Source organism: Penicillium pulvis, assembly GCF_028828015.1.
Source record: "Penicillium pulvis strain IBT 33274 chromosome Unknown contig_12_segment0_segment0, whole genome shotgun sequence".
Classification (NCBI taxonomy): Eukaryota; Fungi; Ascomycota; class Eurotiomycetes; order Eurotiales; family Aspergillaceae; genus Penicillium; species Penicillium pulvis.
The window spans coordinates 2,046,391-2,068,571 of record NW_026643072.1 but is presented as its reverse complement, the minus strand read 5'-3'; the positions used below and the strand labels follow the sequence as shown (position 1 = coordinate 2,068,571).

At 50.5% G+C, this 22,181-nt stretch overlaps 8 protein-coding genes across 8 annotated transcripts; 2 read left to right on the top strand and 6 right to left on the bottom strand.

The window, feature by feature from the left end:
* Positions 1 to 563: 563 nt before the first annotated feature.
* Positions 564 to 1,513, top strand: N7503_001984 (3,4-dihydroxy-2-butanone-4-phosphate synthase RIB3; the record flags this gene model as incomplete). The annotated part of the gene is made up of 3 exons (XM_057061531.1): positions 564 to 627; positions 722 to 839; positions 1,000 to 1,513. The coding sequence occupies 3 exons, from the start codon at positions 564 to 566 to the stop codon at positions 1,511 to 1,513; spliced, it is 696 nt and encodes a 231-aa protein (XP_056925493.1).
* Positions 1,514 to 1,912: 399 nt separating this feature from the next.
* N7503_001983 (transcription factor TFIIE subunit TFA2) lies at positions 1,913 to 2,803 on the bottom strand (the record flags this gene model as incomplete). The annotated part of the gene is made up of 1 exon (XM_057061530.1): positions 1,913 to 2,803. The coding sequence occupies one exon, from the start codon at positions 2,801 to 2,803 to the stop codon at positions 1,913 to 1,915; it is 891 nt and encodes a 296-aa protein (XP_056925492.1).
* Positions 2,804 to 3,193: 390 nt separating this feature from the next.
* On the top strand, positions 3,194 to 9,532 carry N7503_001982 (putative filament-forming protein (Tpr/p270); the record flags this gene model as incomplete). The annotated part of the gene is made up of 2 exons (XM_057061529.1): positions 3,194 to 3,724; positions 3,780 to 9,532. The coding sequence occupies exons 1-2, from the start codon at positions 3,433 to 3,435 to the stop codon at positions 9,530 to 9,532; spliced, it is 6,045 nt and encodes a 2,014-aa protein (XP_056925491.1). The 5' UTR covers positions 3,194 to 3,432.
* A 382-nt stretch (positions 9,533 to 9,914) lies between these two features.
* N7503_001981 (transferase hexapeptide domain protein) lies at positions 9,915 to 10,661 on the bottom strand (the record flags this gene model as incomplete). Its single annotated transcript, XM_057061528.1, has 1 exon — positions 9,915 to 10,661. One exon carries the CDS (start codon positions 10,659 to 10,661, stop codon positions 9,915 to 9,917), a length of 747 nt encoding a protein of 248 aa, XP_056925490.1.
* Positions 10,662 to 10,910: 249 nt separating this feature from the next.
* Positions 10,911 to 11,617, bottom strand: N7503_001980 (Mg-dependent acid phosphatase; the record flags this gene model as incomplete). The annotated part of the gene is made up of 2 exons (XM_057061527.1): positions 10,911 to 11,355; positions 11,421 to 11,617. The coding sequence occupies 2 exons, from the start codon at positions 11,615 to 11,617 to the stop codon at positions 10,911 to 10,913; spliced, it is 642 nt and encodes a 213-aa protein (XP_056925489.1).
* A 428-nt stretch (positions 11,618 to 12,045) lies between these two features.
* On the bottom strand, positions 12,046 to 16,532 carry N7503_001979 (uncharacterized protein; the record flags this gene model as incomplete). Its single annotated transcript, XM_057061526.1, has 9 exons — positions 12,046 to 12,925; positions 12,973 to 13,408; positions 13,459 to 13,556; positions 13,611 to 13,762; positions 13,810 to 14,385; positions 14,432 to 15,120; positions 15,170 to 15,351; positions 15,398 to 16,259; positions 16,307 to 16,532. The coding sequence occupies 9 exons, from the start codon at positions 16,530 to 16,532 to the stop codon at positions 12,046 to 12,048; spliced, it is 4,101 nt and encodes a 1,366-aa protein (XP_056925488.1).
* Positions 16,533 to 17,012: 480 nt separating this feature from the next.
* Positions 17,013 to 18,619, bottom strand: N7503_001978 (putative UDP-galactose transporter; the record flags this gene model as incomplete). The annotated part of the gene is made up of 4 exons (XM_057061525.1): positions 17,013 to 17,324; positions 17,394 to 18,368; positions 18,441 to 18,470; positions 18,551 to 18,619. The coding sequence occupies 4 exons, from the start codon at positions 18,617 to 18,619 to the stop codon at positions 17,013 to 17,015; spliced, it is 1,386 nt and encodes a 461-aa protein (XP_056925487.1).
* A 1,216-nt stretch (positions 18,620 to 19,835) lies between these two features.
* On the bottom strand, positions 19,836 to 22,100 carry N7503_001977 (uncharacterized protein; the record flags this gene model as incomplete). Its single annotated transcript, XM_057061524.1, has 1 exon — positions 19,836 to 22,100. The coding sequence occupies one exon, from the start codon at positions 22,098 to 22,100 to the stop codon at positions 19,836 to 19,838; it is 2,265 nt and encodes a 754-aa protein (XP_056925486.1).
* Between the last annotated feature and the right edge of the window lie 81 nt (positions 22,101 to 22,181).

Here is a 22,181-nt window from a genome sequence, read left to right as displayed (position 1 = left end):
GAGCCATAGATGCTTTGTACCATTGTTGTCAATCAGCCTACATGCAGCTCTCGTAGGAATTGGGCTGAAGACCTCGGGAGGGAAGACACAGGAATATATTCATGAACGAATCCGTCAGTGCCTCGGGACGAATGATATTCACTTTGGCACGAGTGGGAACATCGCAAATCTCGAGAATATCTGACTCTATTTACTTCCTAACATTCAATTCACTCAATGACTGCCACACTATACATCAAGCTATAAGTTAAAGTCCGGCATATAATTCATCTCCAGCCGCGGTTGCACCGGCATGGCGCTTTCACCGCCGGTGCCGGCTCCCCGCACCCGGACCCGAATTCGATCACGAGCATTTCTAATACAGTTGTAAGCTATTACGGAGGCGAGATTTCCAAGGGTTCTCGAACAATCCTTTTTCTTTTTTATTACGAGATCCTGCGCGCTCTTCATTTTGACTCATATTAGTTCTTCTGAGCTCTTTGACTACCTTATTCCTTCCAAACACCGAATTGCGAGGTGAGGGGCAAAATTATTGCGCCGATAAGCCATACCCACCATTCAAGATGCCCTCCATGACAGACATTGCACACCAGTTCGACTCCATTGAGGATACAATTGCAGCTTTCAGTGAGTGCCTTCTTTCGGATTGCCACAATTGCTCTATTCCAGATCTATTATTCCAAAATTCATCAATTGAGTCAGGCCGACTAATGTGACTCAGAGAATGGCGAATTCATCATTGTCCTCGACGACCTCGACCGCGAGAATGAAGGAGATCTCATAATTGCCGCGGAATCCATCACAGCCGCCCAGATGGCCTTCCTTGTGCGCCATACAAGGTGAGCACATGCCCATGCGACCATACCCCACCACCCGCGCGCGCACGGCTCGGTGAAATCCGGCCGCCTGCGTCGCTCGGCTTTATGAACGTGCTCTATTCCGAGCACACGTCGATATTATTAAATTGGACTTATGAGAGCAAAAGCTAATTCGTTGCAGCGGTTTAATATGCGCACCCATTACCCCGGAACTAGCCACCCGCCTCGCACTCCCGCAAATGGTTACCGAGAACGCCGACCCCAAAGGAACGGCCTACACCATCACAATTGACTCAAGCGATGACTCCGTGACAACTGGTATCTCTGCTCAAGATCGCGCACTTACTTGCCGTACTCTTGCCTCCCCAGATGCCACTATTGACTCTTTCCGTCGGCCTGGCCATATCATTCCCCTCCAGGCGCGTGCGGGTGGTGTGCGCGAGCGCAAGGGACACACTGAGGCTGCGGTGGAGTTCTGTCGTCTTGCAGGAAAGGCACCGGCTGGTGTTATCGCGGAGCTTGTGGAGAATGGGGAGGTTGTTGAGGGTGTGCCTGAAATTGTGGGTGATAATGGTATGATGCGCAGAGATGCTTGTCTTGCTTTCGGTAAGAAGTGGGGGATTAAGGTTTGTACTATTGAGGGTATGGTGGCTTATTTGGAGAAGACTGAGGGTGCTAAGAATGGATCTCATTGATCTCTCGTTCTTTGAATTTTTTTCTTCGATATATGTTCCAATGTTGTGTATACTTGGATTGAAGGCTCTTGATTGTACCTACATTTCGGCGGTTCTTCTGGATACCACTTTAGATGAATTATAAAAGCCTTAGAGATTGTTCTGTTCTTATGCTAGTAGATTGGTGGGAGTACAGATCAAGTACAGATGAAGTACAGATGAACAACGGTAGTAGAAAGCGGTAGGCCAATAACAAAATTTTGAATCTGTCTGTTTGATAGTTTATTTGGGTATCTTTTGGGTTTGGTCACATAATACAGATTGATGCGCAGAAAACGCAAGTTCATAACGCCGATGCAATGCAAATAGAATGGCGTTTTAGCCTCGACGCGAGAGGATCAAGGCAAATCTTCCGGTCCATCACCGCTTCAGGTGGGAGTAGTCTCTCAGGATACTCTGCATATGGGTATTGGTAGTCTTTCCACTGCGGCGAGGCTTCTTGACCTTCTTCGATTCCATCTTAGGTCGAGGTTTGGTCACCTTGTTTTTGTTCGTAGGAGTGATACCGGCCTTGTCCAACTCCTCCTTGACGGCCTGCGCATCCGGAATCTTGATTTTTTCCCAGATCACCTTGAACTCGTCATCGAAGCGCTCGATGAGCGATGGGTCATTCGCCCAGATCATCTTCGCATGGTCGTCCTTCTTGTTTCGAGTTACAAGTAATTTTCCTTCCTTCTCTAGCTGGTTGATAGCATCCTCGACATTTGGCCACCCCTCGCGGAGCTCTCGCACATTCATTCCAGCCGCAGTAGTTTGCGCTTGGAGCTGTTGGAGAAGTTGCTCCGAGTTGCGGATGTTATGCGGAGGGCGAAAACTGTATGTGCCTTCGCCGTTGGCGCCGTTCGGGTCATATTCAACCTTCTCGTGTGATTTCAGAATCCTCGCAAGAGCGAGAACGTAGGCTTGTTCATTCGGCCGGTTTTGAAGGGAGAGATAGGATATGATATCGGAGAGCCGGAGTGGCACGCTTTTGGTCTTCATGTGCTCGATCGCAAAAAGGACCTGAGTCATGATATCCTTTCCTGTGCCCGTGTTTGCTGGTTGGGAGTAGACGATGTCGGCATCGTGCCTCTTTTTCTTCAAGTCACCAGACGAGGACGGAGTCGGTGCGGAGGATGGAACCTGGGAGCTGGTGGCAGAGGCAGACTGAGTAGGCTGGTTATTCACCACGCGCCTTTGCTGAGGCATGCGGTTCGCCGACTCCATCACCTGGGTGTTGAAGCTTTTGAGCTGGTTCTGTAGGTACGACATGGCTGCGGTGGGGATTCGGAAGGCTCCAGATGATACGTGGGATGAGAAGGATTGCTAGGGTTGGGGTGAAAGCTGGAATGATGCGAGCTGGATCAAGCTCGGATTAAACAACCAAGATCATAGGAAGAAGAGGCGATACTGTAAAGCACGATGCAGTCGAGTTCCGGGGAACAGAATCAGGCGAAAGCAGCCAGGGCTAGGCGATGGCCGTGGTTGGGTCAGAGGAGACCGAACAAAGAAATGAAGAGGGTAATAATTAGAACGAAAGAAAGTGGTTGAGTAATGTACTTGGAGGCTCTAGTGAAATCGGAGACCAGTCACGTGAATGGGGCTGCCTTTGACGAAAGCAATGCTGTCGCGGCTGGAACTCGCCCTTCACTTCACCTTGACCTCCATCAACACTTTCTGCTCCCTCCCCCCACATTTACTGGCGCGTGCAGCCCAATTGCGATACTTCACTCTTTCTGTGCTCGCCATGACATAGGCCTCCCCTGGCAGCGCTGTGTGTTCATCTCTTAGAGCTGTGCGCAGCAGCGCGTTTCGGAACCCTCGAAGCCGCTATTGCTTTACGAGACAACCTCACGTTTCCCTCGGTTTTGCAGCCATAGCTGCTCACACCTTCGCTCATCATGGCGGACGCCGCTATTGACATTCCTTATTTATCTTCTCATTTCTCTTTGCCCGAAACCACGCTTTCATCACTCACTGAGGCCCCGACGATTGACCTTGTCAACCAGCTTCTTCAATCCATCACCGCCAAGGCACACGGATATGATGAGCTCAAGTCGGACAAACTCAGATTGGAGGTCGAGCTCGAAAATGCAGTGCGCAGCAACGAGTCGAAAATCAAGGTGCTGAAAGGCACGGTGGAAAAGGGCCATAATGAAATCGAAGAGCTGCGAAAGAAGCTTCACGAATCTGGTAAATATCTGACAACAATATCCTTAACCTCGGACTTTACTCTGATACCAGGCAGAATCCACGCGTGGAGCATTGGAGACTGAGATCTCGACTCTCAAATCTTCCTCAACCTCCAATGAAGGCGAAGTCAGCTCCCTGAAGTCGCGCATAACATCTCTCGAAGAATCGAATCGAGACACTCTTCGCTTGCTAGAGTCCAAATCCGCTGCCCACGACAAGCTTGCGGAGGAATTGTCCGCCCAACACAAGAAAACGATTGAACTACGCCGCGAACTGTCGACCATCGAGCAAAACCTCCAGAACGCCAACTCCGCATCCGCCAGCGCACGATTCCGTGAACAAAGCATCCAGCAAGAATTAGACCTCACCAAGAAGAACAACGAATGGTTCGAGACCGAATTGAAAACCAAGAATGCCGAACACATAAAGTTCCGCAAGGAAAAGAATGCTCGCATCGCTGAGCTTCAGCGCGAAAACGAAGAGGCGAACTCTTCCATTGATGCTTTGAGGCGCACCGAGAACTCCCTGAAAAGTCGGTTGGACGAGACCGAGCACCGGTACGAAGAGGCTCTATCTACCATCCAACAGCTGAAGGAAGAGGCTATCCAAGCTGCGGAGTCTTTCCGTAACGAGCTAGATAGCGCCAACCGACTCGCCGAGCTCCAAGGGTCTGCTGCACAGAATGCCAAGCAACGGGCTCAGGAGTGCCAGCTGTCCCTGGAGAAGGCTACTGCTGATGCGGCAGAAGAGATATCTCGCCTGCGTGTAGAGGCCGAAGCCGAACACAATGACAAGGAGGCTGCTGAGCGCCGCGTGGCCGAGCTAGAAGTTTCCATCTCCAACCTTGAGTCCGAGGGAGCACGAAACCGCTCCATGAGCCCTGCCCGATCTATTAACGGCATGGCCCCTACGACACCTGTCCGACCTGGCACACCCGGAAGCACCTTCACTCCGAGAACCGGTCGAACCAAAAATGGTCTTTCGGTTACTCAGATGTACACGGAGTATGACAAGATGAGAACACTCCTTGCAACAGAGCAACGGACCACCCAGGAGTTGCGCTCAACTCTTGACGAGATGGTACAAGAACTTGAGTCGAGCAAGCCAGAGATCGACGAATTACGCGCAGATCACAGCCGTCTCGAAAATGCTGTGATTGAAATGTCTAACCTCTTGGAGTCGTCAGGTAAAGAACGTGACGAGGCAACGAAAGAAGCAAGAAAATGGCAGGGCCAAGTCGAAGGTCTGGTTCGCGAAGGCGACATCTTGCGCCAACAACTTCGGGATCTTAGTGCGCAAGTCAAGGTTCTTGCCCTCGAGGTGGCGATGGTCAAGCAGGGCGAAGACTACGACCGTGAGGAGCTCGAAAAGATTGCTCGCCAGGAAATTGAAGATTCTTCGGCTGAGCTGAATTCAACTGGCCGCTTTATCAGCCAAAACCTCACCACCTTCAAGGATCTGCACGATCTGCAAGAACAGAATGTGACTCTACGCCGTATGCTCCGAGAGCTTGGCGACAAAATGGAGGGTGAAGAAGCCCAGGCCAAGAATGCAACGAGACAACAGGAAGCTGAGGAGCTAAAGGAGTTACGGGTCCGCGTTCAGACGTACCGAGATGAGGTGGCGAACCTTCTCGCTCAGTCCAAGAGCTACGTCAAGGAGCGTGATACATTCCGCAGCATGCTGATGCACCGAAAACAGACGATTGGTGATACATCTGTCTTCTCGCAGTCTATGCCGCTCGGTGCCGTTCCCCCGGGTGTCACTGACGGCCAGTCGAAGGATTCCACAGATTACGCCGAACTGCTTCGCAAGGTTCAAGCCCACTTCGACACCTTCCGTGACGAAACTGCAACAGACCACAAAGCTCTACGTCAACAGGTCAACGAGCTTTCGCGCAAAAACAGCGAGCTCTTGAGTGAAATTAGTCGATCTAGCAGTCAACTTGCCGCTGCTTCTCAGCGGGCTGAGCTCCTTCAAAGCAACTTCACTATGCTCAAGAGCGAGAACAGTGACCTCCACAAGCGGTATTCAACTCTATTTGAGAATGCCAATCGCCAGGACCTTCGCACACAGCAAGCAGCTGAGGACTTGGTCGAGGCTAAGGGCCTTGTGGAGAGCCTTCAGAGAGAGAACGCCAATCTTAAGGCGGAGAAGGATCTTTGGAAGAATATTGAGAAGCGATTGATTGAGGATGCAGAGAGCATGCGGAACGAGCGCAGTCGGCTTGATTCTATGAATGCTAGCTTGCAAACAATGATGAACGAGCGAGAGCATGCAGACAGCGAGACTCGCCGGAGACTTCAATCTAGTGTGGAAACTCTGGAATCGGAACTACAAATCACCAAAAGGAAGTTGAATGACGAGATGGAAGAGTCCAAGAAGGCTGCCATGCGCCGTGAATACGAACATGAGCAAAGCCAGAAACGTATTGATGACCTCGTGACTAGTCTTGGCTCTGTTAGAGAGGAGCAGGTCGCCATCAAGACTACCCGTGATCACTTGCAATCCCGTGTTGATGAGCTCACCGTTGAGCTCAAGAGCGCTGAGGAACGCATTCAGGTTATCCAGTCACGCCCGAGTGTTTCTGCCGCACCTAATGATGTTCCTGCTGCCACCCAAGAAGGAGGAGAGGGTGCTAGTGGTTTGACCCGAGAACAGGAGCTTGCTATCGAGGTTTCTGAACTCAAACGTGACCTCGACCTTGCCAAGGCAGAACTGGCTCATGCCAAGGAACAAGTTGAAGAATACAAGAACATCAGTCAATCAACCGAAGAACGCATGGAAGCTGAAGCAGAGACCAATGCGATGTACCGCGAAGAGACTGATCGTCTTATCGAAGAGAAGGATAAGAAGATTCAAGATCTGGAGACTCGGATCGAAGAGATTTCTTCTGAACTCTCTACTACCAACACCGAGATTTCCAAGCTACGTGATGAGCAAGGCGATGCCACACGTCATCTTGAAGAACAGAAAGCTACGCTCGAATTAGAAATTACTCGCCTGAAGGACGACAACGAACGACAGGTCGCTGCTGCCCAATTCCACCAGGAGGATCTGAAGGCCCAAGCCGAAATCGCTCAACACGCTCAGCAAAACTATGAGACCGAATTAGTCAAACACGCTGAAGCAGCGAAGAACGTTCAGAATATCCGTGCCGAGGCGAACCAACTGAAACTTGAACTTGTTGAATTACGAACCCAGTCTGAAACCTACAAGAAAGACTTGAGCCAGAAGGAGGAGAGCTGGTCTGAGCAAAGAGCTCGTTACGAGAACGAGCTAAGTGAGTTGCACAAACGTCGCGAGGAAGTTCTTCACCAGAACTCTGTTTTGCATACCCAGCTGGAGAACATCAGTGCCCAGATCGGCGCTCTCCAACGTGACCGTGCAAATGTCCCCGAGGATGCTGAGAATGAAGAAGGTCAGTCAGCTCCCAACCTGGAGGGTCTTCAAGAAGTCATCAAATTCCTGCGCCGGGAGAAGGAGATTGTGGAAGTGCAGTACCATCTTTCGACACAGGAAGGAAAGAGACTGCGCCAACAACTCGACTACACCCAGTCTCAGCTTGATGAAACCCGACTCAAGCTGGAGCAGCAGCGACGCGCTGCGGCTGACTCTGAGCACAATACTCTCAACCACAACAAGCTGATGGAGACTCTCAATGAGCTTAATCTTTTCCGTGAAAGCAGTGTCACTCTTCGCAACCAGGTGAAGCAGACCGAGACTGCTCTCTCGGAGAAGACTTCTCAGCTTGACGAGCTTCGCCAGAAGATTGAACCCTTGGAGACTAAAATCAACGAACTGGAAGGAAATCTGGAAGCGAAGGATGGTGAGATGCAGCTACTACAGAAAGACCGTGATCATTACCAGCAACGCATCCAGAATATTCTCCAGAAGTACGATCGAGTCGATCCAGCCGAAATGGAGGCCCTCAAAGAGAAACTTAATACTCTGGAGAGAGAACGCGATGAGGCAGTCTCGGCGCGAGACGAGTTGCAAGCACAAAAGGCAACCCTCGACGAGCAGCTTCAGACTGCCGAGGCCGACGTGGCGAGCCGTTTACAAGACCAGCGTAACAAGCTTGGCGAGCAGTTCAAGGCCCGGTCAAGGGAGCTCTCGGGACGTCTCCAGGCTAAGCAAACGGAAGTGAATGCAGCTATTCAAGAGAAGGAGGTTCTCCAGGAGGAACTGAGCAAGACCAAGGCTGAACTAGAGAGTGTGAAGGCCAGCCTAGCCAATGCTCCTGCTGCGGCCGCTCCTGTACCAGCCACCACAACCGAAGCTGTGCCGGAAACTACAACAGTTAACCCAACCCCTGCCTCGCAGTTCCCCACGCAAACAACGGCCGTTGCCGTGCCTGGAGATGAACAAAAGGTTAAGGACCTGGAAGCGAAGATCCAACGTTTGGAAGCTGCCTTGGCTGAAAAGGATGCCCTTCTTGCAACCAAGGAAGCTGAGCACAATGCAAACATCAAGGAACGCGTCGAGAAAATGAAAGAGAACTACCTGGCCAAGGTTGCGGAACTCCGTGCTGCTCATGCACAAGAGCTCCAAAAGCTGTCCTCGACTGGAGAGCAACCGACTCCTGCTACACCTGGAGTTGCTACAGAGATGCCTTCGACACCTTCCAAGACTTCTATTGATGTCTCGGCGCTCACAGATGGCCAAGTTCGGGAATTGGTTGCGAAGCATCCAACAATTCGTACTATTGTTAAGAACAATATTATGACCCAGGTCGCCAAGGAAAGAGAAAACTTGAAGGCCCAAGCCCAGGATCAGGCAGCGCCTGTAGTGGACAAAGAAGCGCTGATTGCTGAGGTGGAAACCAAATTTAACGAGGAAAGAGAAACGTTGAAGAAGAGTCATGAGGCGGATCTGGGGGAGAAGGTGAAGTCTGCTGTGGAACTGAACGACAAGAAGTATGCCGCCCGCCTTAGTATGAACGAAACCCGGTTCAAGTCGGCTCAGGCCAAGATCGAGGTCGTTCAAAAAGCGGCTCAGGAGACCCCGCAAAAACCTGTTGTCGAAGTTTGGGAGTTGGCTAAAACTGCGAAGCCTGCTCCAGTCGCAAAGCTCGCGGCAGTCGCATCTCCCGCTCCGCCTGCTTCTCCTGCGCCCGCCGCTTCTCCTGCACCAGCTGCGGCTCAGGTGGCGCCGCCTACTCCATCGCCAGTGCCAACTCCGGTGCCTAGCGTAGCGCAACCTGTGGTGGCCAACAACCAAGCAGTCACTGCTGAACAACCCGCTGCCCAACTACAACAACAACAACAACAACAACAAGAGGTCAAGGAGGAAGGTGAAACCCAAACCACTGCACCCGCCAATCCTTTCGGTCAAACGCAGTCAAACGATCAATCGAAACAACCTACTTCTCTCCCTACCAAGCCGCCGGCTAACACCCCACCTGGAATGCTCCGGGCGCTGCAGTCAGGCTTGCCCGTTGTGCGAGGTGCTCGCGGAGGCGGCCGTGGTGGCCAGCAAAATAACTTCGGTCATGGCCAGCAGCAAGGTGACCAGCAGCAAACACAGGGACAAGGTCAGAACCAGGCCCAGCGTGGCACTGGCCTCCCACGAGGTCGCGGTGGTCGTGGTGGACAAGGCCGTGGTGGACACAATGCTGCCCAAGGACAGAATCAAAACCAAGCACAGTCAGGTCCTGCAACTCGCGGTGGCTTGAACATCCAGGCCCGCCAATTCATTCCTCAAGGAAATAAACGGAACCGGGACGACGCTGCGGATTCTCCCACTGATGCCAGTGGTGGCAAGCGCATGCGAGGTGGTGGTCAGTCTCGTGGAGCCTCATCCTAGTCGTTATATTCTTTTCTTTCTTTGTATCTATCTAGTCCATGTATGATGGCGTTTTTGAGATTCCAATCTTATGTGCAGTCATCTTTATGATGCTTAATTGTGCTCCTCCCACTTTCACCTACACTATACGATCTCAACGCCGAACAAAATTGTGACACATAGAACAAAATTCATCCTAGCCAAGATGCTTAATGCTATCAAAGATTGCTGTAGCCTTGACCTCAAGCCAAGACTGGGTATAAACTAACAAATAGACTATCAACAACGCTCAAGGCCAGAGCATATCTCGCCCACATACTCTCACTCAATACCTCCTAAGAAAACAGCAAAACACCCAATATTTTGACATCAAATGACCCCATAAATACCTCCCTCAAACAAATCACCTCTTCTTGCCAGCCCCAGCCGGAACAATCATCCTTCCCAAAACCTCCCTCTCCTTCTGCAGCACCATCAATCTCGCATCCTCGATAACCTTCCCTTCAGGCGCAAGCCCCGGAACAGGAGTCTGCGTAACCCTAGCCGCAACAACAACAGCCGGACCAGGCCCTTTCGCCTCCCTAGCCCTTCTCCTCCTCTGCCCAATCCCATTCCCCCAAACAACCGTCCACTCCGGCACGAAACTAGCCTCGGGGACCTCAACCCCAGAACAAATCTTCGTGTGCGAACCTATCTCCGCATAGCGGTGTATTGTGGCTAGCGCTTCGATGCAGGCGGAGCTGTGGATGTGGGCTCCAGGTCGGACTGTGGATTGGGGTCCTACTGTTACGAAGTAGGAGAGACGGGTTGTGAGGTCTTTGTTTTGTGGGGTTTGTGTTTCCGTTGTTGATGGTTCTGGGGTAGGTGATGGAGATGCAGGTCGTGAGGATGAGCGTGATGAGGTTGGTTGCGCGCCGATAACGGCTTTTTCGCTAATAATGCAGCCATCGCCGACTATTATAGGCCCTTCGTAGCTGTAGAATCGGGCGCGTGGGTGGATTACTGTGTTCGCGCCGATTGTTATGGGGTATTTTCCTTGGAAGACGGCTGTGTCGGCGATTGTGGTTGTAGGATCGGCTTTGACGGGGGCTTTGGGGGGGCCTGTTGGTGCGGAGCGGTGCTGCGCTGGGGGTGGTTTGAGGGTGGCCATTGTTGGTGTTGGATGTTGTGAAGTTGAAGTGTTAATGTGGAGATGTGTTGACTGGATTCGGGGATTGCGGAGTTTGGACCTGCAACACATGCAACTAGATCTGGGATTTACTTGGACAAAACATTTAGTATGAACCAAGTTCTATGATAGCTTAATATAATAGTTGATCATAAATGGGTTCATACAGCTCTCGGGTATCTATTCTATTCTAATCTAAATCATGCCAACGCCCATAAATCATCCTAACCCTCACTCCTCATCAACCTTCTGCTTAATCCCATTCCTCTTCCTCCACAACCAGACTCCCCGATCAACCTCCTCCCTCGTCATCCCATCCCTAACCAAACAGAACGTAACCCCCAACTCCGTCTCAACGTTACGATTCCGCGCCTCATCATCAAAGAACAACATCTCCTCATACTCAAAACCACTCGCCTGCTGGATACGCGAAAAATGCTGCGTTTTATTCGCTGGGAAAATCTGGATGAAATCAAAGTATTCCAATGCGCGCGTCGTGCGCGTGTTTGCTCCAGGGTTGTCGGAGAAGTTTGGGATAACGTGCAGTGCTTTGAGGAGATCGCGGGCTAGATCGGGGGTGTGGGTTCGTGAGGCTAGGGCCATGGGAATTGAGCGGCTTTTACAGGCGTAGATAATTGAAGATACTGCTGGGTAGAATGCGAAGGATTCACCCCATCTGAAAGTGTTAGTTGGCACTGGATGGGCAGGTGACTGGGAGAGCATAATGGCGGAGGTGCCTACCGGTCAACGATACGGGAATTGTTGTCGCGCGCTTTGACGGGTGCGCTGACGTGCGTGTCGACCCAGAATGGCCATAGTGTGTAGTCCAGGTCGAATGCGATCAGTTTAGGGAGAGGGAGCCCGTCTGTGAATGTTGCGGGAGCCACGGAGGTCTCCTCCAGGGGTTGAGTGTTTTGGCGCTTTCCCGCTCGTACCATGATGAGTATGTAAATGAATACGAATATAGACAAGGACAGAATGGAGTCAACGAGGGTGTATGTCTGTATGGAAATGTATAATTGTCAATCTGAAAATCGCGGGGGATGCGGGCCTGGCACGTGCCGTCTTGATAATCAACAACGACGTCATCGAATCTGAGGTGGGCAATGAGACCTGAAAATGAGTATTGTTGTAGTGAAGGAATTTTTGGGAATTTAAATATATTAATATTCGCTCAAGTAATCTCAGTAAGTATGGTTCACAAGAAAAACACTTGAAAGGGGGGTTGAACATAGTAGCAATCTAGGACTAGAAAATAAGCAGTACTGGTATAATCATTAGTTCTCAGCATTCAAGTTCAGCAAATCAATCAGTCATAAGACCTATATCAAACCATCACCCAGGCTTAAAAGTTAATATATCATCATCAATAAAAATTGATAACATCCTTGAACTCTTCAAGTAACAGTCGGTCCACATTTTCCCATCCAGGAGAGCCCTCGGACTCGGTTTGTTGTTGTTGTTCGTCAAGCTCCACTGCGGGAGATTCATTGATTGAGCACCACTCAGTTCTCTTCCTGCTCCGCTCGTTTTTTGTTTCTTCGAAACAACTCGCCTTTCGTTTAGGGGGAATGTTTCCGGAAAGCTCGGTCAGCGGCATGGTTGTGGCTGAGCTTTTGATATTCTCCGGGCTGGTGAAGGGGTTGTTCGTAGGAGATGAAGCAGGGTCTTCCCATACAGCCACAGTGCGATCGGTCTCTGGCAATAATGTTGGTAAGATCCCTCCGGTCAGATTCTCGGTACTTTCTGCCGTGTCCGCAGAAGGATCGCCGCTTGGCGTTGTGAGGTCGACGAAAGATTTTGTCTTTTGTTCAATCTCCGAGACGTCGATTGAGGGAGGTTGTTTGAACTCGGATTTTGTATCTTTGAGAAGTTCTGATGGGGATGGGAAGTCGCTGATTTCATCATCGCCGTAGTCGCTGGAAGGCATTTCCGAGGGAGTATGGAAGACTTTATGTTTGCTTGACGAAGGGGTCGCATATTTGCTTCCTCCAGTTGCTGTGCTGGGTCTCTGCTTCACGTTCTCCTGTCCCCTCAACGGACTCGAATGATGCCTTTCGGATGAATGCTCCTTTGCCGTGGCTTTCCGCTTTTCTTTTCGCGCGTTCTTCTCCTTGTCCTTTTTGATGACATTAGCCGTCAAGGTTAACTGACTCAAACCATCACTTTTTTGAGTTGCAGGAGCTCGTTTCTTGCCAGCTTTGGGAGGTTTCTCAAGGCCCGTTCTGCAGCAGAGATGTTTACAGCTAGACTTGTCAACGCAGTAGTACAGGTCCATTGAAGAATCACATACCTTGTCTTGTCCTTGCATTTGTGGTTACAAGCCCAGTTACCGTTGGCAAGTCGGACAGGTTCGTCTTCCTGCTCTTGTGGTCCAATATCGGCGATCGATTTGCCGCCTGTTTTATTCGAGGCTGCTGGTTGTCGTTTAGGACTTGGGGTACTGTCAATGGATAGCCAGTCAATTTCCTCGTCTTGGACCATTTTCATGGACGCGGGTTTCTTTGGCCTCTCCTGGTGCAGATCTTTGAGGAAGAAGTCATCCAGACCTAGATCATCACTGTCAAAAGCGTCTGCTCTGAACTTTCCTTTAGGTGCTCCCTGGGGTTGTTGACATAAAAGTTTGTCAGGCTTTCCATCTTGGGTCTTGCTTTCGTCGGTTGTCATGGTTTGCTTTGGGAGGTGAGCTAAGAGATTGGGCTTCAACTCAGCTTTCCTTGCGGTCCCAGCTGTATAAGGTAAGAATCAAGAACTAATTAGATTTCCAGAGTAGCTTTACCAATATCATCACACATGGCATGGCACACGACAAATTGGCTTTGGCTCGTCAGGTTGACAGCGAGAGTGATTTCCAAGCTGTTCTGCAACTTGGTTGCACTAGATCAATGTAAGCAACTGACCGACCTGTTCCGAACTAATTTGTGTCATTACCTTATCCTGCGGAAATCAATCAACCGACCGTCAGATGTTTCTGTCAAGCAGCAAATATAGACTGGTCGACGCTGAAAGTATGTCGGAGTCTTCTCATTCATGAACGCCACTTCAAACTTGAAACGGATGGTTACAAATACATTCTTCACTTCCTAAACAATTATCAGCAAAAATCGACTTGCAGTAAGCTTTAACAAACCTTGCCAATCATCTTCACATCAATGCGCAACTTTGGAAACTCCTTCAATCGAGAAAGCAACTTTGACCCGAATGGTGGATTTCTGCTGAGTGTCATCTCAATTTCGTGAACTTCCATATACTCAAGTTCTTCAATGCCTGTAATTCCAGCAGCAGCCAATTTTCGAACAGCTACTACACCAATCTGCTCAATCTGTTTCATTTGAAGTGGCGACTGATCCCAGACTTTTGCACCAAAGCTTCGGGCTAAATCCAGTGCATTCAGGATGGAAACAGAGTCCTCGCGTGCGATCATACAATCGATCACACATCGGACTAATCTGTTCACGTGTGCGAAAACTAGATTTTTGTCTTGCTGAAGAGAGAACTTGAGTTTCTGGAATTGGTTTCCACTTGGGAACTCAATGGCACCTAGTTCAGACTGGAGAAGAAGGGAGATTTTGTGAGCTGGGAGAGCTATATCGACTTGAACTGGGTATCGGATTCCATGGTCGCGGTTTATCTCCTTGTATAATGACTTTTCGCCTGCCTTGAAGCGGATTTCACGGAATTCTTCTGCTTGGACGATCACATCGAGCTACAATCGTCAAATTTGAGCAGTCATTTGGAATGGTGTTACTTACAATTTGCGACACTGTTGCCTTTCCTTGCAAGCTGAGCAAGATCTTCATAGTTTCAAACCGAATGTAGTATCGAGCCATGGCATCACCATATTGGGTCGAGCGCAAACTATCAGTCTCGACCAGACCACATTCCTGGAGAAGACCGATGTCCTTTTCACAGATCTGCCGGAGCAACTCGTTTTCGTCGTCCTGAGTGGCTCCTTCTTTGAGCTTATAGTGAGTCGGATTCCGACGAAGTCTCACAAAGAGGAAGGTTCCAGCAAGCCATTTTGTAGCCGTTTCAACGTCAGTGACATTCCCAAGGCCAATCTCAGCATTGAGATGATCTATCAGGTTTAGATGTAAGCAACTTTCGATACTTTCGGTTCCTGAAACTAGTTTTTCGTAGTGTGGTACTCGCTCTTTTCGGGTGAGTATAACTGCCACGGCGCTGTCATCAAATTGCGGTCGACCTGCACGTCCGAGCATTTGCATCATCTCGAGATCTGAATATTCTTTGCAACCGCCTTCCTGCCAACCGACGGTATTTTTGATGATCACAAGGTGACAAGGGAGATTCACGCCGACGGCAAGGGTTGAAGTGCAGCATATCACGTTTATGTGTCCATCGAGGAAACCCTGTTCGACGGCATGTCTGTCGTTCGGACCAAGGCCTGCATGATGGAATGCGACTCCGGCGGCGATGGTTGCTATTTTTTGTTAGAAATAAATCGGACACGTTCCTTGACAAAGCCATACTGTTTAGATCTTCATTATTGACCTGGATCTGTCTGCCCGGGCCTTTCCAGAGCCTAGAAAGTGGGTTGGTCATATTCCAGAGACGAGCAAGTTCCTTCGCCGTCGCAGCGCACGAATTGCGAGTACAGCTAAATATCATGATCGGCTTTTGACACGAATGCATTTCAATGATATCAGGCAGTCTGCGAGAGTTAGCATCCGGTATTCAATGAACTGATTAAAACATACTTGGAGGCACAAATCTTATCAAAGGCAAAATCGTTCACCGTCGATTGATATCCATAGACAACTTTCTGCAACTTGACTGGCCGGAAATCTTCACCAAAGTGCTCTCGATGAGCAGGCAAATGCTGATTAGTAGCATCCTTACCCAGCCAAGTAGCAATATCCTCTGAATTCGGAATCGTCGCACTAAGCGCAACAAAGCGAACATTCGAACCGATGCTCTTCATCCGTGAGACAACTGCCTCAAGCGTAGCACCTCGGGACTCCTTAAGAAAGTGCACCTCGTCCAGTAGGAAAAGCTTCACTAACTGAAGCAGCTTCATATGATCCTGCCACTTCCGAGTCATGGAGTCCCATTTCTCCGGGGTAGTGATAATGATTTCACTATTCTGCACGCTCCTTAGCTGCGTGTAATCGGTATCTCCAGTCAGCTCCGCACACTTGAGATTCAAAGCCGCGAATTTGGTGTTCCAGTCACGGAACCGTTCTGTGCATAGAGATTTCGTCGGCGCTTGATAGACGACTTTGAATCGCTCATCCTTGAGCACGTTAAGAAGTCTGCAGATAGCCAGCTCCATAATCACGGTCTTGCCACTTCCTGTGGGTGAAGAAAGGACCAGATTTGAATCAGAATTGTACGCTGGGTCAAAACATCTGCTCTGGACGGCATTGAACAATGGAAATGGGAATAATTCTCGGTATCTGTCGGGTAAGGTATCCTTGGCCACCAGCACAATGCCTCGAACAGATATAGGGATGTTGTCGAAGTGTGGGATTCCCCTTCGATCTACTGGGGATTGTGGAATTTCTCTTCGGGCTACCGGGGATGACGCTTCGACCGCACTGGATTGCAGCAACTCGAGATCTACATGGTTCAGCCGTGATCATTTCAACCCGGTCTGTGTTACTGACCAAATGCATCCAATTGATCCCGATCATCTCGCACAGACGAAACAGGCTCCTGAGCCATCGGGAAATAGGCAGAGGATGAACTCGTTTCTCGTGGTCGCTGGGAGCCATCGATGAGTTTCTGATCTATGATGCCAGTCATTTTATGTGAACCAGCGGATCTGTTATCGATACGTCGCCGCTCTGGCGAAGCTTGGAAAGGACTTGAGGAGAATGCATTTCGCCGCATGATGAATATATCTTAATTGAGAGTGGAAGATGATGGGGAAAAATGATTCAGAGTGAAAGTTGCGTGTATGTGTGGGATATTGCACGTGGGCGTCCCGTGCCTTGACAGACCACCGATCCATAACTCTAGGTCATCAGCATGGACCTGGAGAGATGGATTCACTGAGCATACTGTATGGATGTGTTCAGTCCGATATAGCTCTATAAGTCAATTTATTCGTGTAGGTAATCTGGAGGAGCTGATTCGGGTATATCAAATTTCTCATTTCTTCGTATATATGCAAATTTGACCGGAACATTCTCGAGTAGCGAAAGCGCTCACGCTCGCAAGTAGACCGCCTCAATCACGAGGGCGGGATGTTACAAAAGGCCGTGCAATTCAAGTCACAGACCGAATCGCATCTATCAGGTATCCAAGATCATCATATCCATGAGGTATCAGAATCAGAGTAAAGCCAGAGGTTGAAATATTGCCTAGCAACTACTCTTTCTCAAAGTAGTTGCTTGCACTGACATTCCGACTGGAGCTTACCCGAGCGTGTCCCGGGTTTGGGGAGGTGGGTCGTGACGAGGACATGCCATCGGACAAGAAGGGGGTAGTAGGTAGCTTGATGGAGAAGTCGTTGGGAGAGTTAGAGACGGGAGAGCCATCGTCGAAACTGCCACCCTTTTCGTAGTTATCTACGCGGATTGGAGGTGGGCGAGCAACGCCCATCTTAGTGGCAGCAGGGTTGAAGCTGGGGTTGCCATAGTAATGAGTGGCGACCAGGACTAGAGCGGAGCCAAGAAGAAACTAAATGAAAATGTTAGTGTCTTGAAATCGTATAGGATGAAACGAACATCAGTATTCAAGGAAACGTACAGTGGGTGTGAGATCGAATTCGAAGAGCCAGACGCTTCCAATGATGCTCAAGATGGTGGTTGTGGTAGTCGCCACGCAGCTGGGATCTCTCTGCGTATGACGGAGCGAGAAGGTGGTTAAAATGCCGCCCAGGGCCTGAAGAGCGATAGTTGACCACACTGCCCAATTATAGCCCTGAAAGAAACCATCATTGGAAACACTCTCGCCGTCTCGGAAACCGACACCAATGAAGATAGCGGGGAAGACAGAGTAGATGGCCAACTGCACATTGCGCACCCACATCGAAGTGTTGTTGGAGCTATCGCGAAGGACTTTTTCGAAAAAGACACCGCTGAAGCCTGAGGCCACAGCAGCACCAATGATCGCGAGCAGGCCAATCGTCGCATCGAAATGGGGATCGGCGGTCTGAATATCCTCTTCAATACCTTCGTATGTAGCGGAGCGCTTGTGCATCTTTCCTGCGGTGCCTTTGGCGGACTTCCACTCCTCCAGGGACCGGGGAAAGTGAAGCGAAGCAGCCTCGTCGTGAATGGACATCTGCTCTGAATTGGCATCAGGCATTTGAACCAAAGCCACACCCACCACTAACAGAAGCAGCAGACCCAGCTTGCGAGCGGGAATATTCCGTCGAAGAACGACTAGTCCAAAGATCGCGGTTGTCAAGAACTGCACCTGGAATGTGACCTGGAACGTCGCTGCCCGCATGTTGGAAAGCGCAATGTATTGGAGAGTGTTGGAGAGGACACCGAGAGCGGCGGGGATGGCCAGCTTCCAGCTGTCACCGGAGAAAACGGTGCTGGTAAGGGAGAAGAAGAGGGAGGTGGCAGGCATGGAGGGAGGTGCGGTCTTGGATACGTCATAGAGGGCCATTGTGAGGGAAATCGCCAGTTTGACCACTTCATTCAAGAAGACGGCAGTAGAGGTGAGGTAACGCTTCCCACCGGCTGGGGTCATGACTCGAGAATAATGGGATAGCTATTGGTGGGAAGGGCATTTTGTTAGATCGTTTACAATTGTATGGATTATACGAGCGCGCGTCAGACTCACCAACACAAATGCTGTGGATTGTGCCGCTAACTGATAAAAACAAACAGAGCAAGTCAGCAAACAATCTTAGAACCTGCAGTCCATACTATACACGGCGGAAAATGCCATACCAAAAGCCACGGCACATTGTGCGCGGTTTGCCGCAGCCACGACGGCTGGCGTTGTGTGCGGTCACTCATGTTTAAGATGTGGGATGGGAACCGCTCGCCCCTGAGAATGATTTCTCCGCAAGTAAACACAGGAGCAAAACAACCGTGTCGGGAGCGAGAAAGAGCGAGGCGACAATGGGAAGGTGGGTGATGTGGGAGCGACGAAATGATCGAAGTTCAAAGTCTCGAATTTTCCCAGAATCGCTCGGGGGGCTAAGGCAGGGGAGGCCTGGCGATCTTCGTCACTGGGGGGCCAGCGGCAGGGCTTCGGCTGACGATCACGGCGGAGCTCCGTGCGAGGTGGCTGGGGCTAAAGGGATTGTGCTTGGTTCTCTGTGCTCCGTACTATGAGACCCAAAGTACAAGAGTAGAAGGATACATAAAAATGGGAGCTTTGTATTCTTTGTTTGCCAAACAGAATCCGGGGAAGTTTCGTGTTTAAAGTGAACCGGTCAATCGGCGGTGTCAGGTGGATCACGGGGGACAAGTCATGGGTCCAGACTCATTGGGCATCGAGAGAACCACCAGTTCCAAGGTTATAAAGCTTTCTTCGTTCTCCAGCAAATCAGCTAATCGCGAATAATTGATCCGTGGTTAGAAAGCTATTAGGCTCAGAATCTTAACTATGGGGTTTAATCTATCGCCTGACGTCAAGGTCTACCTTCGAACACACGGGAGCCTCCCATTCGGCCATGTCCTTCGCCCCATCTCCAACTTCTCCACAGATTGTTGTATGATGAGGCAATAGTGTTTTCACTCTGAGCTGATCGATCGATGGCGTGTTTGATCCAGTTGGCACAGTCCACCCAGCCACGCTGGATTTGGGCTTGGCTTCTGACGCACGTCAGCCACGCCGATTAAGCTACGTAAATAGTGGGAACCGATCTGCATGCAAAATGTTGGAATAGATTAAGATAACTTGTTTATGGAGGTCAAGTAATGGAAAAAAAATAAAAATCTATTTTAAAGGGTAAATAGACACGATGGTCTCCAGATTGCAAATATGAACATAGGAAGGGGTATATGGGGCCCACGGAAGGGGAGTCAATAGTCAAAGAGATAGATCAAATGAAGGTTTCGTAACACAAAATGCCTCACAGGAGGTCAAAGCAAAATGAACTCCAAAATGCAAGATGTCGGATAAAAGAATGGAAGTGATCCAAGTCGGACCAATGAAAGAATCGATGGTGGTGGTACACGGAAGGGAGGGTATAGAAGATATGATGGATCGAATCGGAAAGACTTATTAATGCACCGCAGCGACGCTATTGCGGTCGTGATTCCAATCAAAATCGAATGACCAAAGCGGAAGATCGTGTTTTGACTGCGGCTCGCCGCCATTCAGCATTATAGCCTCGCTGCTATCGGTACGACGCCGAGTATGCTGCTTTTGATCCTCGGGGATGGCCGGCGGGGGCCCTCGGGGATGAGGCTTAGGAGATGGAAGTGGCGAGAAGCGGTGAATCGGGAGTGTCGGTGTGAGCGGTGAAGCACCAGCGGTGGAAGGGGATGGCAGAGACTCCGAGTATCCCGTGCTGGCGATCGAATTACCAGTCTTCTGTTCATTATCAGAACTCGAACTCTGTGTGTCCTTGTCCATGTGAGAGGCACCTTGATGTGTGGGAAACGGCGGGAAAGCAGCGCTGAGGCGCAGGAACGAGGTGTCGGATCCACAGAAGGAATCCCTTGAAGGAACTGACAACACTGAATTACGATCGGGTTCGGCAGACTGGTAGTTGAAAATGCTGGGAGTAACCTTGCCCTTGCGCAGGCGCATCGCCTCCAGCAAGTCCTGCTCTTGTCGCGTCACGGCAATCACTCGGCTTCGGCGGTTCATCTCCTTCAATTCCCGAGGTGTGCGCATTGGTGGTTGCGGCAGCTGGTCCAGAATATCCGGTTCAGCGATGGTTGGAATACCACTTGACCGCCGGGACTGGGTGGTTCGTCGGGTGTTGGTAGATGACTTGCCAGTAGATGCCTTCCCTGTGGAGGACATTGAAGGCTGGTGGGCGTGTTTGCGCGTTGACTGGCTCCGTTGGTTTGGATGGGAGCCACGGCTGCTAGTGGATGGTGCACGATCGACCTTCCTCAACATCTGACCAGTAGCCGCTTGGGCAGCCTGGGCTGTGTAGATTTCCGGCTCATACTCCCCATAGGTGCCCACACTGTCACGTAATGTTTTATGCGTGCGACCCTCCGTTGGAGTCTCAAGCTCCTCCTCGGTCTCATCTTCGGATGAGGAGAGGCAGAGAACGCTGGTATTCTGCAAGTCTTTATGCTTCAAAGTGCTCTTGCTGCTCTTCTTGGTGACAGCGCTCTTCGCACCCTGCGAACTGCTTCGGTCCTTCTGTTGCCTGGTCTGAGCTGGAGGACTGATGATCTGAGAAGGAGCCGGCTTGGATTTAGGAGACAGATATTCCGACCTGTCCCTTTGCTGGTTCCTAGGTGGGCTCTGAGCGCGATGTGTGCTGGTACTGGTTTCCGAAGGCCGGCGCTGATCCGTCTGTAACTGCTCCCGGCTTGCAGTATACACACTAGAGCGACTAAACAGTGATCGCCTGCCTGCATATCGGTCCAAAGCCAGATCAATCTCGCTTGTCCCAACGGTGCGCTCCAACGGCTGATCGAACCACTCGCTTTTCGATGATTCCGGAATTGACAGCAAATCCGAGCGGTCCACGTGCTGCTTGGGTACCTCGTGGTGAGCTACAGAAGCACGAGAGGGCAGTGGGTCTCCAAATCGTCGAGAGGCGGAATGGCTGCTCTTGACGGGCTCTCGTTCAATTCGGTTGGATGGATAATCGGAGACCACCGTCGAGACCGGCGATGGAGAGCTGGTCATACGCTGAGGAGACAAAAGGGGCGGGGCAGGGTTCCTTGGTTTCGGAAATAAAATGGACAAATCAATGCGGGGTGGGCGTAGCTTTCGCTTGGAGTCCTTTGGAGAACTCCGAGTTTGCTTATATGTCACATGGGGATCCAAGCCCAGCTCATTTTGAATTCGGGGCTGCAAGCCTTTGGGGCTCTCTGGCCTGGATTTCGACTCTTGGGATCTGAAGTAGGAGAACAATGTAGACGAAGAGCCCGATTGGTGAACTCTCTTCGAAGGCTTGGGGAGGGGCGGGACAGGGTCCTGAGAAAGGTATTCATGGCCGAGCAGGGGCGATGAAGCTCGCACCCGGAGATTTTGGGGTGGAATCAAAATGTCGCCTGATTTAGATGTCGGGAAAGGGACGAATGCGTTGTTCTGTTGCTGTTGCTGTTGTCTTGAGGAGCTATCGGGCGTTCGGAGACTTGCCCGGCGGGATTTCTGTTGCTTCTGTGGTTTGTCCCACTGGTTCTGGTTGTTATGGATGGGCAGGTCGGTTCCTAGGATTCGTTGCGCTTTGGAGGTTCTCCGGTCCGAGTACTTGGCTTTTTCCTGGCTCTCCATGGCGTCGGATCGTAAGAGGTTATTCCGGCTGGAGGTTCGAAGCGGTACATGTACCGGGGGATGTTCTCGGGGGGCCATAGTAGGTGCAGGAATTCTATTCCTCATAAAAGTGGTGCAGACGCGATAAAGAAACGATTGAAAGTTGAGATCGTGCAATGT